General features: G+C 39.5%; 1 protein-coding gene across 4 annotated transcripts in view; it reads left to right on the top strand.

Annotated features, from left to right (window-relative positions):
* Positions 1 to 13,463, top strand: part of YY1 (YY1 transcription factor) — a 41,215-nt gene that overhangs the window by 12,557 nt on the left and 15,195 nt on the right. For all 4 annotated transcript variants that reach the window (XR_006282144.1, XR_005293490.2, XM_043516811.1 and 1 more), the window contains exon 2: positions 5,831 to 5,993. Coding sequence is in view for 2 of the 4 variants with exons in the window: in XM_043516811.1 (XP_043372746.1) it covers positions 5,831 to 5,993 (163 nt within the window). In the remaining 2 variants the exon portion in view is untranslated. The remainder of the gene's footprint in view (positions 1 to 5,830; positions 5,994 to 13,463) is intronic.

The following is a 13,463-nucleotide window of genomic DNA, read 5'->3' on the forward strand; positions in this document are numbered from 1 at the left end:
TTCAAAGATTGCAAAATTTGTGGCATCTTGGGGATTGGAGGGGGAAGGAGGGATGCAAGAATTTGGCATTTAATGAACAAAGCAACCAGCGACTTTGTCCTTGTGCCCTCTTAGGAGTTGTCTGCAGCTCCCTTATGTTCTCCAGCTTTCCCAGAAGTGGGATTTATTTGAATTACAGTATATTCTCCTTGCTCTGTAATCGATGGAGCCAGATAATAGGGCTCTGGGAAAAAAAACAGGTCATGGAAATGAAGGGTATCTATGGAGATCTAAACAAAAATATTGACTGCAGAAGCTAAGAGTTCTTTTCAAGGCATTTGGGAATGTTTGCTAGAGAATTTTGTCCCATTGTCCCAGAGTACGGAGGACCCTAATTATCGGACCTAATAAACATGACCGTTTCCACTGTTCCTACCAAACCGGCTGGCTGCCACTTGACAAGATATTTGGACAGGGTAATCTCTACCCTTTCACTTTCCAGATAAAATCCAACAACAGAATGTACCTTGTAATGTTACTGTAATTTAAAATCTGGCATACACAGTGGAGTTGCATCAAAATCAGTAAAATACATTGCATGCTAGGGGGTGTCTTCACAACACAGTTAGCTTGAGCATAACGTAAGTTGCTGTTGTGAACTCGTTTCCTTTATGGTAGTGTCAGTAGGAGTTTGAAGGTGCCCAGCTTAAGATGTGATCACATGTACCATGGTACTGGAAATGTCCAGTAGGAAGAACTTCCACTTCAGGTATGGAGCTTTATTCAAGCATTTTCTCTGTGTCCTCAGCAGAGACTCAGGATTCCACTTTGCAACAGGACGTTTAGCATGATGTAGACATCCCAATGTCTCTCTTGATTCTCTTAAAGGCAGTATCTCTGTATGCCTTCTGTCAGGTTTTTTTGTTTGTTTTTTTTTTGTTAGCAGTCATGTCAGCATGATGGGAATTGGAACTAGACGCTCTCTCCTTAGTGTGCTGGTAGAGCAATTTTCATGCTGATAAAGTGGTTCTTGGTGGGCAAACCTGTCATTCGTCCATGAAGTCACTTCTAGATCCCATAAATCACAGGAAATAACATGGGACAGGACTAATGTGTGCTGTCATTGGAAAAGCTGTGGCACACCTGACATATGGATGCTGTACTAAAATATGTTTAGTCAAATCCAGACTGTTGAGAAAATCAAGATAATCAGGGCTCTCACATGGCTGTAAGGGAAAAAAGTCTTGAAACCTAAAATATCTAGGGGCATAGCTGGTGTCTGAGATACAAGGCATAGATTGCCTTCACCCATGGCAGCTACTGTAGAGTTAGTTGGTGATCAGCATATGGATTAGTCTAGCCTGGGTATGAGGCTTAGTGGTGCTTTACTCACCTGTGTAGTACTAGGACTTCTGAGGGCATATCCCACAGTTCTTTATGCTGCAGTAAATTGAGCTGCTATATGCATCTTTCCCAGTGAATTGTGGGAGATCTTTTTCTTTCTGGACATTGTCAGCAGGGTGGGGAGTGGGAAGGTCCCTTTTGGCCCTGTACGTATCTGATTCTGTGAAGACCTTGGGGAACTATTAGCTTTGAGGTAGTTTAGCCTGCATTCTCACTACAAGTGGTGGGTTACCTGCTAGACTGAAAGCCTGACTTGGGCTTTTGTCTATAGCCCCACATGAACCAGCTAGCAAAGGTTGAAAGCACCAGTAACTATGGGTGAAAGTTTTTTGTGTATGGAAAGGATTGTGGTTAGAGGCAATCCCTGAGTAAGAACCAGGGCTTACAGAGAGACCCTAACAGCAGTAACGGGCTCTTTGGAAATGTATGCTTCCTAAGAAAAAATCTCCCAAACAGCTACCTGGTGGTCTTGTTCATTCGCTTATAAAATACTTCATAATAGAGGTGCAAGCCTGATCTGTTGCTGTCTTGGGGAGTGTCTCGAACTGCTTTATGCATAGTTATTTTAATTTGTTTTAGGTTACATTGGAAAATTTTCTCACTCTATGATACATACTGATGAAATTCCATTGTAAAAACTATAGAAACTACTGTGCTGAAAAACATTTACTACCTACCTGCCAAAAAGAAAATTTTGGGTAAGTTCCCCAGATAGTGGTGTGGTGTGTGTTTTGTTTTTGTTTTGGTTTGGTTTGGTTTTTTTTTTGTTAGCCTTGTGGCTGAAAAAAGGATCACTATTTGCTAGGTACCAAAACAAAGTTTTCATGCTTTGCGGTAGGCGCACTCATAGTGACTAGTGTTTTACTCAGTAATTTACTGGTTTTCAACATATTTGTGGAAATTATCTTGGTTGGCAGGCTCTTCAGAATGAGAGGCATATCTCTGAGGTAGTCTCTGACAGTTCTGAATTCTTCCTCCAAAGCTGTAAGTAAGCATTATAGAATCTATGGCTTGTGCTACTAGAAGAAAGGATACTCTTTAGGAATATATGTATACAATTTTCTTATTTACTAGCTCATCTGACATGAGGCTGAAAGTGAAAACTAACCTTTGTCTCTTGTAAATGTCACCAAACTCAGATTGGAAGTTGGGAGAGGGTATAGAATTAGCTAAACAAGAGAGGCTATCAAAATTTGTTTTGCTCCAAGGATTCAGGAGGTATAATACTTGATTCAGAAATACATAAAACTTCTAGGAAGCTTATAGTTCTGTTTCTACCTGTCATAAATGTCACTTAATACTGTTCATAAGCTACTAACCATTTGGAAGAATATTTGTTGAGCTTGAGGCTTCTGCATTTATAATACCTTCCTAAATTAGAGTGGTGGATTCTCTTGTAGGTACTGGAAAAAGTATATGTTAAACATTTTGTACTTTCATTTTTCGTTAAATGTGAACAGTATTTTTAGCAGTTATTAGAGATTGAAAGATGGAGAATCTGTAATATGAAGAGTAGGAAGACTTTCCAGTATCTTTTGCTCAATATGTATATTAGAGCTTTCTCTTTATAACTCTTTAACACGTTTTTATTTTATTTTTTATTTTGTTAGAAAAATGTTTAATTTTTCACCATGAAACATTTAAGTGAGCTGCTCTTTGAGCTGGTAGATCAGATTAAACTTCAAACTAGCAGTAACAATTCTAGAAGTAGCTTGGTGTGGCATAGTTTAAACACAGGCATTGCAAATTGGAGAGAGTTGTCACTTGTGTATTTTTTTAAACACACAGCTAAAAGAAAAGAGAAACTTCCTACAATGCAAGTCTTTTTTTAGGACTTTTTTTTTCTCTACTTTACTGAACAAAGGTGGTTTTACTTTCTGCATTTTTATTGTATTTCTGTAACATGAATAACTGGAGCATACTAACCCAGGCTAGTTCTTTCTTTTTCCTTTTTCTTGTTCACTGTAGTCCTCCTTCCCCACTCCTGCCCTATCTGGTACACTTTCTTTCTACTTCCTTTGCCTTGCCTTTTCTTAAAACTGGAGGAGCTGTATCTGCTCTCTCTCTCGTGCCAAGTCTTCGCTCTTTTCTGTTGCACTACAAAGTGGGATTTGCTGTTTTTCTGGTATGGGTCTGGAGCTCACTCATGGGACAAAGGTGGCTTGACAGAACTACCCTAAATAAGATGGGCAGTGGAAGTAGGATTATACTGTCAAGGAGGCTATTTATAACACTGTATGTACTGGACAGGTATACACCACAGCAGGGATCGATGCTCTGAGTTCGATCTACCGGTGGTGGATTTAGTGGGTCTAGTAAAGATCTGCCAAATCGACTGCAGATTGCTTTCCAATCAACCCCTGTACTTTACTGCCGATGAGAAGAGTAAGGTAAGTTGATGGGAGATTTTTCTCCCGTCAACCCCCCGTGGCGTTGACTCCAGCTACATACTTCATGTAGCAGGAGTTACGTAGCATAGGTCGACTTACCACGGTAGTGTAGACATAGCCACTGTGAGCTGTGGTAGAGGCATTATGAGCAGAATAAAGGTGCCCCATACCTACTAACATCATACCTGATGTTTCATTACTCTGATCCTCACTGTATTTCGGGAAGGCTCCTTGTGGATGTGGGTAAAAGGGGAGATGGCTCTGCAAGTCTTTCTCTCGGCAGGGAAACGCTATGAGATGAATACTTCCCTAAGGCCTTCTCCAAACTGAAGAGCTATTAGTCAGCTCCCCCTGCTAGCTCAGGGGCTTTAAAACAGCAGTAGAGAAACCAGTATCTTCACCACTTCAGCAGGCTTGGAGGTGAGTGTTGGGCAGCAGCACCAGGGACTCCTCCCTGCCCCCAGGCCTGGTGGGAACAGGGAATCCAAAGGAGGATCTGCAGAGCTGGCAGAGAGTTTTCTGGTCAAAGGTCTGAGTTATCCTGCCCTTTGTTTACACAATGGGATAGGGAGGTGGGAGCACAGTCTGATGTCCATGCTGGAAGAGAGAGCCCCTCAGCATGTGCTGGAGACTTTATTGACAGTCCTTTGCTCTCATGTTGTGTGATTAGGAAGGCAGCCAACAGAGTTGTCTCCACTGATTCGTGGATTTTCACTGTAGGACCTATATGAAGGTCTGAAAACCTGTAGTTTAAAGGAAAAACCCTAGAGTTGGCAGGACTTTTGCCAAAGTAGGCAGTAAAGAAATTCTATTTAGGCCATGTTTACTCTACAAGTTTATTTAAGCATAAGCTTTCGTGAGCTACAGCTCACTTCATCAGATGCATCTCGTAAAAAGAAAAGGAGTACTTGTGGCACCTTAGAGACTAACAAATTTATTTAAGCATAAGCTTTCGTGAGCTACAGCTGTAGCTACAAGTACTCCTTTTCTTTTTGTGAATACAGACTAACACGGCTGCTACTCTGAAACCTGTTTACACTACAGCGGCACAGCATAGACCAGCAGTTCTCAAACTGTGGGACCTGAAAGCGGGTTGGAACCCCATTTTAATGGGGTCACCAATGCCAGAATTACACTTGCTGGGACTCGGGGCTCTACCTCTCCCCCACACTCCAAGTGTTGACAAAGTAGTAACTTTGTTGTCAGAGGGTCGTGGTGCAATGAAGTTTGAGAATCCATGGCGTAGACACTTCTGTATCGATGGAAGAGGTTTTTCAATAGCTGTATGTAATCTACCTCTCTCTGAGTAAGTAGGTTGATGGAGGAAGTCTTCTGTTGATTTAGCTGCAGCTACTGTGGAGATAGTCAACCTAAACAGGTTGCACATGGTGCAAAACTTTTCATAGCCCTGAGCAATGTAGCTAGGTTGACCTAAGTTTCAGGTGTAGATCGGGCCGAAGTTAGACATATTGGGGTTTGCAGCAGGGAAACGGGTCAGGTATAGGAAGGTAGATGTGTTTTTTGTCTTCCATAATCATCTACACACTTGGCTCTGGCTACTAATATCCTCCACCAGATTCTCAGTATTTTGCCTTCAAAGGTGATCTCTGGAGGTGCTTTTACCCAGACCCTTTTATTTGAGTATTGTGGCATGCCGGTTTCCTTTTTTCTTTTTTTAAATACATACACTTAACAGATAGATCTTGGAATATGCCAAAGTATGTGTCATCTCTAGGATGTTCCTAGTTATTCCCCAAAACTTGCATTATTGCTAGATCTGTATACACACCTAATTAAAAAGTGTATGCATGTGTTCATCATGCCTCAGAAAATGTCTATTGTGGTTTTTATAATTTGTGGAACTGATTCCTGTTGACTCCTTACAAGTAGCATAGGAGTCTAGAAGTGCACTGAGATTAGCTGGAGAACATTAGAATTTTACTTGTTGCAATAGCTAATTTGCATTGAAATACTGGCCATGCAAGATGACTAATGATGGTGTTCATGGTGTTTGATTTAATATATGTAAACCAACAGGGTAATTTTGTCTATTTCAGATGATAAAAAAGATATTGACCATGAAACAGTGGTGGAAGAACAGATCATTGGTGAGAACTCTCCACCTGATTACTCAGAGTACATGACAGGAAAGAAACTTCCTCCTGGAGGAATACCAGGCATTGACCTTTCAGACCCCAAGCAGCTAGCTGAATTTGCTAGGTAAGTCACAAAAGAGCATCTGTTAAATCTAAAATGACTATCATTCCATTGTTTTCTTAAATAAAACCTTCAAAAAATGTGAATACTAGTAGTCAAATACTGACTCTATTGTGGCCTATATTACTTCACGTAAAGAGCCTGTGAAACGAGCAGTTAAAGTAACAGGAACTTGGATCCTTACAGTATTCTCAATACTTTGTTTCCATTTCCCAAATGCTATAGTCTTTTAAATATTTGATTTTTTATCTATGCCAGATAACTTTTTTAATCTTTAGTCTTTTTGTGGCTGACAGGAATCGGATACCTTGCATCTTTACACGTGTCCTTACTATTGCTGTTTTGAAAAATTACCTGAGGCTAAAAATGCATTTGAGTGAGAAGTGGCTACTTCCTTGTTAGATTTGACAAATCAAATGTGCGACACTCAAAAGTTGTTCAATACAATAAGAACAGACCAGTAGAGTTCAGTATGAAGATCTATTTATTTTATTTTCATTCTTTCATTCATCCACCTCAACCCCTACCAGTGTTTGTGGGTTCTACAACTTGCTCCACTATATCAAATTTAGTTTTAAACAATTGTAAAACTACAAAACCAATCTGATCCTTTTTTCTTAGTAATGAAGAATATCTTTTATATTTTGTTTATCGCAAAAAACCTTAACATCAAAAGAATGGTAAAGGTTGTATGGGCAGCACTTAAAAGTTTAGGAAACATCACCCCCGTTTGCCTGTGCAATCTTAATTTGGTCCATTGTGCGTATGCATTATGATGCAGCATCTAATTACATGATCGCTGACTGGTTGCTTGTATAAGCATCCTTAATTCTGGCGTTTCCTAAACTTAGAGCATTTAAGTAATCTTGTTTTTAAAACTGAAATATTAGCCCATGTGGTGTGGTACCACATGATTTGTCAGCCGAGCTTGGGAACATTAGACCCACAGCCCAGATTTCTGCCACTTGAGATAATAGCAAAATCAGTAGCAGTAGTCAGCTGTTATCTCTGTATGGGCCAGCCACTAGAGGGGGAAGAGACGTACAGTAGAACCTCAGAGTTACAAACACGAGAGTCACAAACTGACCAGTCAGCCACATACCTCATTTGGAAGTACACAATCAGGCAGCAGCAGAGACCACCAAAAAAACCCAAGTACAGAATTGTTAAATGTAAACTACTAAAAAAAATTAATGGAAAGCCGCATTTTTCTTTTGCATAGTAAAGTTTCAAAGCTATATTAAGTCAATTTCAGTTGTAAACTTTTAAAAGAACCATAACATTTTATTCAGTTAGGAGGCATTTATAACTCTGAGGTTCTACTGAACTTCTGCCACTGGGATTCACAGCTGTTTGCTAGACAGAAGGGGAATACTGGGTTCGATTCCAGGTTTTGGTGGGGAGTGTACATAGACCCTTCTGTCTCTGCTCCCTCTATTCCTGTTCCCGTTCCACAGCTCCTGTTGCTCATAGTCTACTTCTGCTTTTGTCATCTCCCTTGTGCTGCTTAGGTGCTAGCAGAGTAGCACTGACAAAACAGGATATAGTCTTCCTGCTGTTTCTGGTACCAAAGTGGCTCCCAGCAGCTGGGAGGAACAACTGTGGGGAAAATGTTTGTCTCCATGGTGGGGCATGCTCAAAATCTGAGGATGGCACATGTGCAGTTCAGCTGGCCTATAGGAACTGCGTGGCAATAGAGTATGCTCAGTGCATATAAAATCTGACTGTAAGGCTGCTAGCTTCTACCAACCTTTACTGAAAATGTGCAAACTGCAGTCCCCCCCCCCCCCCCAAATTCTTATATGTTGGCCAAATTAGTGCAGACTTTTCCAAGGATAGCAAAAAGTACGTTGCTGACATGATTGGAGCATGGACTTGAAATACGGTAGTCAAAGTGTGGAGGTACTGGAGCATTTCAATTAAATGGTGGTAAGAATTTTTTAATATGGGCAAAAATATATATTTTCCCTGTCCTTATTCTAGGAAATGGTTCAACTGTGGGATTGATTTTATTTTATTTATTTGAAACATTTTCCAGTAAGTCAGCCTGCAGCAGACATGAAAAAGTTCAGCCTGAACATTAAATATAGGTGGTTTCACCTGTGTGGCTTATAATATTTCATAACTACTTATGAAGTGTTGGTGTATATATTCCTACATTTGCTATTTATCATAAACTAACTTCAGAAAATAAGATTACATTACAAGAAAAACACTTGCTTTGATCTTAATTTATGTCAGTATTATCTAGAATTTTTGTCAAAGCAAGTTTAGTTCTGTATGCTATCCCGCATATACATATTGCTGTGGGTTGCATCCATCAGGCTAGTATTTGGGTGTTCATTTGTTTTTAAAATGAATGTAAATGTTTGGTTCTGTTGTGCTATTTTATAACTGAGTGTGGTTGCCTGCTACAGAATTAATTTAATACTCCTCTGGATTTTTTTTAATGTGAATTATTCTTGCAAATACTGAATGTTGCTATACTGTGGCTTGTCTGACTACTCAAACTGTTCTTATTGATGAATTGTCTGTTGCCAGGTTTAGAGTTTGAGGTTTTTAGCTCTAACTACCACATAGCTGCTTCTGCTGGGTCTTTTTACTAAAAAAAAACAAAGCAAAAAATTTATTGCATGTTATTTTACAGAGAAAAGAGACTTGTAAGCAAATATTGATGTTTTCAAGTTAGTTCATAACTTTTTTGCTAGCCTAGAATTTTTAGCAAATAGCATTATAAATCTAACAGGTAAATTTAAGTTTTTGAGCATACAATTATTTTTCAGATTTTCCTTGAAGTCACTTGTGTGTTTAAAATTATTCTATCTTTTTTTATACTGGAGCCATTCCTGTGGTATCTAATCACATTAGGAATGCTGTCAAAATTGACAAGCCTCAAACTTGACTTACCAACCATTATGTGTTCATCACTGTCAAGAAAACCCAACCATGTCACTGCCTGCTAGTATAATTGTGTCCTATATGAAGAATAGGATGGACAAAACCTTCCTAAAAAGTGAATGCTTTGAGGTTTTCAGTTAGTAGAGAATCGCTTTCAGGAAGTCCCTTCTTTTTGTTACCACCTTTGCTGTTGTGTTGTAAATTTATAGGGCCAGTTTTAGAGAGAACTGCTGACATACTAGTGTATAATTCAGTGTTATAACACTATGGATGGCACAGTAAACAGGTTCTAATCCTCTGATGCCCATGCATTGCTGTTTAGGGCCTCAGTCCTATTTGTGTTTGGGTCAATGGGGGGAAATGTCAACTTGAATGATGCAGGATCAAGCTCTAATTTTACCTTGGTTAAAGTTCACTACTGATTCCGTTTTTATCTTAATCAAGATACCTGAGTGCAAGGAAAGGGAACTGTGAGTACAAAACAAGGACAGAATAAAAAGTGAGAGAATTTAAACTTGACAGTTGATTAGGGCATATAAAGGTCTTGGAGGCTTGTTTTTGCTATAGTAGCAAATGGTCATATTTAGTGTGTGGTTTCTTGTTTGTAGCGACTTCAAAAAATTTGAGCCATGTTGATGACTTAAGGATTTCTAAAATTTTACTCATCTAGTAATATTTTGAAAGTGACAGTGAACTTGAAATTCAGTCAATTTAAAGAATTGATGAAGTAATTTACGGTACAAAATTTACTCCTGAGTCCCATTGGTAGTTTTCATGGTTTACCAATCCAGTCATATTTTGCTAGTTTTAAAAATGTGTTTTTTCTCTTTCTTGTTGCTGTGTATAAGATACACACAAACTTAAAGGGGAAATGGGAAAACTGGCTAGACAGTGTTATGGAGGCAACCACGACAGCTCTACATTCCTTAAATTGATAGGAGGATATGCAGTAGTGATTTGCAGAAATCACCTTACCAAGTTCACTATTGATGCATCTTATTGATCCTCGAACATTGTTCTGAGGCTAAAGATCATTTCCAAACCCACAGGCAGCTGTGGGTCAATTAACACTATAGGTGCCCTTGGGTAACCTAGCAGAATTTTTTCATGCTCATCTGTAACACCATTCTGCTACTTGAGCCTTTATGTTGGGATTGCATTCATGTTTAGTGGTCAACTTCAGACAAGCTTCTGGTATTTAGGTCATTCTCCTGTCCCTTTTTTAAAAGATACCATTTCACTTACTCTTTTAAAAACTAATCTCAGATCATATGTTGCTGTTACAGTGAGTAGGCAGATTGTCCCCTTAAAAAGCTTTTTAAAATAGCCGTTGTTCGTTCTTTCTTTCTTTCTTTCTTTCTTTCTTTCTTTCTTTCTTTCTTTCTTTCTTTCTTTCTTTCTTTCTTTCTTTCTTTCTTTCTTTCTTTCTTTCTTTCTTTCTTTCTTTGTCTCTGATTTTTTTGTTTTAAATTTTGTAGGAATTTTGTTTAAACCTTGCAGGAAATAGTACAGCTATGCCTGAAAGTAGTTCATTAGTTCTAAAATTGCTGAAAATATTGTATATAACAATATTAGTGTGATCTGTTGGGTAGCACTATCCAGTTAAGGCATATTCTGACATGAATGGAAGCATAAACTTTAGTTGTCCTTGTCACTTCCAAATCTTCTTAGAAGGTTTATGAAGAGTGCTGGCATTTATTGTGTTAAAGAGGACCAGAAAATATAACTAACTATATACTTCAAACAATGTGACTGATAGCCAATTTTTTTTTTCCTCTTCTGTTTGCTTATTACAGACAAGCAATTCTGTTGGGGGATTTAAAATATAAAATGTGAATGATTTTAAGCTCTTTACATTCAGTCAACTATTTAATAGATCTATCCTATAGATTTTGTCTTTGCATGGGATGGTGAAAATCTCTTTAAATGAAAGACTAAAATGGAGCATTTTCTAACTTTGGTGTTAAGCGAAACTTATGTTTGAAGTGTAACAATTCCATCGTTGTCTAGTACTAGAACCTAGTGGAAGTGAGTAAACAGTAGCTATAATTCTGGCCGTTATGAACTGTGGTGGCTTATTTTTTGCTTTTTCTTTAAAAATTAAATACATTTATTTAAACTTGAGTTTAAAAAGTTGGTCTCATTTTTTTTCTAAGCACTGTTTATGTGGCTGAACTGCTTAGAAACAGCAAAAGTACAAACTAAGAAAGAGGAAATAAAATGTGAAGAAAGAAAAAGGGGAAAATATAACGGGTGGGAAGTTGCCACAGGCTTGAGTCTTAGTCATAATGTTCTTGCTTGTTCAGCTTCTCCGTTTTTTTTTTTTCCTTTTGGCCCCTCTGTTCTTTCATACATACTCCTTTCTTCTTTCTCCCCTTCTGCATGCAGTCCAAGCAGTAATCCTCTTCCTCTCCAGCACCCCTTCACACCTCCCTAGTGCATTCATTGAATGAGGGCCAGTAGTGGCAACTCTCCTTGCAGTTGACCCCACCTCCCAGAATTGATAGAGCAAAGGAGAGGAAACTATTTTAGCTATTGGTCATGTCAACCGCTATCGCTTCTGTGACCAACTGAAGTGCTCTGGGCACTCTATTCCTGGAACAAGGGCAGGCCTAACTATAGAATTACTTTGCTATAATTACACTGATCGGGGTGTGGATTTTTCACATCTCTGAGTGACGTACTTATAGTGACCTAAGCGCCAGTATAGATGGTGCTATGTCAGCAGGAGAGCTTCTCTTGACCGCATAGCTACTGCTTCTTGTGGAGATGGTTAATCCTATGCTAATGGGAGAATTCTTTCTCATTGGTGTAGAAAGTGACACAGCTGCATTGGTGCAGCTATGCTGCTGCAGTTTTAAGTGTAAATCTGCCCTAAGTCTCCTAGGTTAATAGCCTTAAAGACGTCTGTGATTGTTGTGCTTGGATTTTTGTTTTTTTCTCACCAAAAAAGCTTGAAAAGCAGTAAACTAAAAAAGCTTGTTTCCTCACAAAAATGGCACATTTGTACATTCATTTCAAAATAAGACGCCTTGTTCTGCTCAACTGTGTGAGAACGTGGCCTTCACAGTGCAAAACGTGAATTGTTTTCTCTATTTGCAACAGAAACAATAATTGCATTTTCTAGGGCCTTGAATTGAAGGAGAAATTCTTACTGCATTTTATTGCAACTCTCTACCTTACTGTGATCCAACTATGCTAAAATGCTACCTAGAAACACCAGGATTAAAAATTCTTTAAAGATCATAGATTGTATTAGGGCAGCTTTGTACCACTCCTGTGGTGCAAAATTTAAAAATGACTTCTTAAAGACCAAAATCTCCTTTTTTCTAATAAACTTAAATATAAAGTTGAGTTCTTGCAATAGCAATTGTCCACTAGGATTCCACTCTTGGTGCACACGTGCTCGAGGTACATAAGATAAGGTTCTTTGGCCAGCAATGTCTGATGGAGCCACGACTTTGCCCTAGATGTCCTTACACCCCTTCTTAGGGCTTAAAGGGCAGAGCAGGCCCAACCTCCGTTTTTTACCTTGCACGGCAGTGAGATGGAACTCCCCACCTACTTCTCTGAGCACTGTGCTATTTTTAGTACTGGTTAGTCTTGTTGCCCCGGTGCAACCTGTGCACACGCAGATTCCTTATTTTATGCATGTTCTGTTTCTTAGGCTAGACCACCACCTCAGGGACTCTAGAAGAATGGTAGAAGCAAAATCTTCATGGTTTAAAACCTGCTTTAATTTGAAGCTTCAGTGCCGCTTATTGATGGACGCTCTAGGTGCCCGTTTAGTTTGAGGATACAGTCTTAAGTGGTGTACTGTATGTTGCTCCTTTCAAATGGACTCAAGTGTGAGGCTATCACTTGAAGCATTCAAAACAAGCCTCCTTGGACACAGCTAGACCTCAGTTGACTGGTCATTCCCTATGAAAGAGTTCCCAGGTGAGCCCAGAGTCCATGCGAAGCTCCTGAGCTTCATCGACCAAGAGATGTAGTCATCTGCCTTCATTCCAGCTTCTGATGGCTAGGAAGGAGCAGTGCTCCAGAGCTGACCCACGGTATAGGTACCCTAAGTCTTTTGCCTTGACCCATAAGTCTGATTCATCTTTGGCTCAACAATCAAAGGACCGCCAACAGCTTGAGAGGGGTCCCTCTGGCACCCTGGTACATTGGCAATAACCACTAAAGCTATGGACTGAATCTCCCTCGGAACCAGTCCTTTATCTCCCAGGGCTTCTGTTCAGGTAACCTCACAAATGTGTTCCCAAGTGTCCAGTGGATTGATACCTACTGGGTCAGTACCCCGGGCATATAAGGTACAGTGATTTCCCCCCCCCCCCAATCTGTGTGCTCAGTATCGGAATCTTCTCTCCTTGAGAGCTTGAAGATGGTGATGACTAATCCACCTTGGCCAGGTATTTTTTTGAAGTGATGACATAAATGCACTCAAGACAGCATTATACAGCAGCCAGTTGTTTTTGAGCCATACCCTACGTATCTGGCAATAAAGCTTGACTGCTCTGTCCATTCATCAAAACATCAAGAAGACTTGCAAAATCTGGTTGCGTTGCAGACTTG

Source organism: Dermochelys coriacea, chromosome 6 (assembly GCF_009764565.3).
Source record: "Dermochelys coriacea isolate rDerCor1 chromosome 6, rDerCor1.pri.v4, whole genome shotgun sequence".
In the NCBI taxonomy this organism is placed as follows: Eukaryota; Metazoa; Chordata; order Testudines; family Dermochelyidae; genus Dermochelys; species Dermochelys coriacea.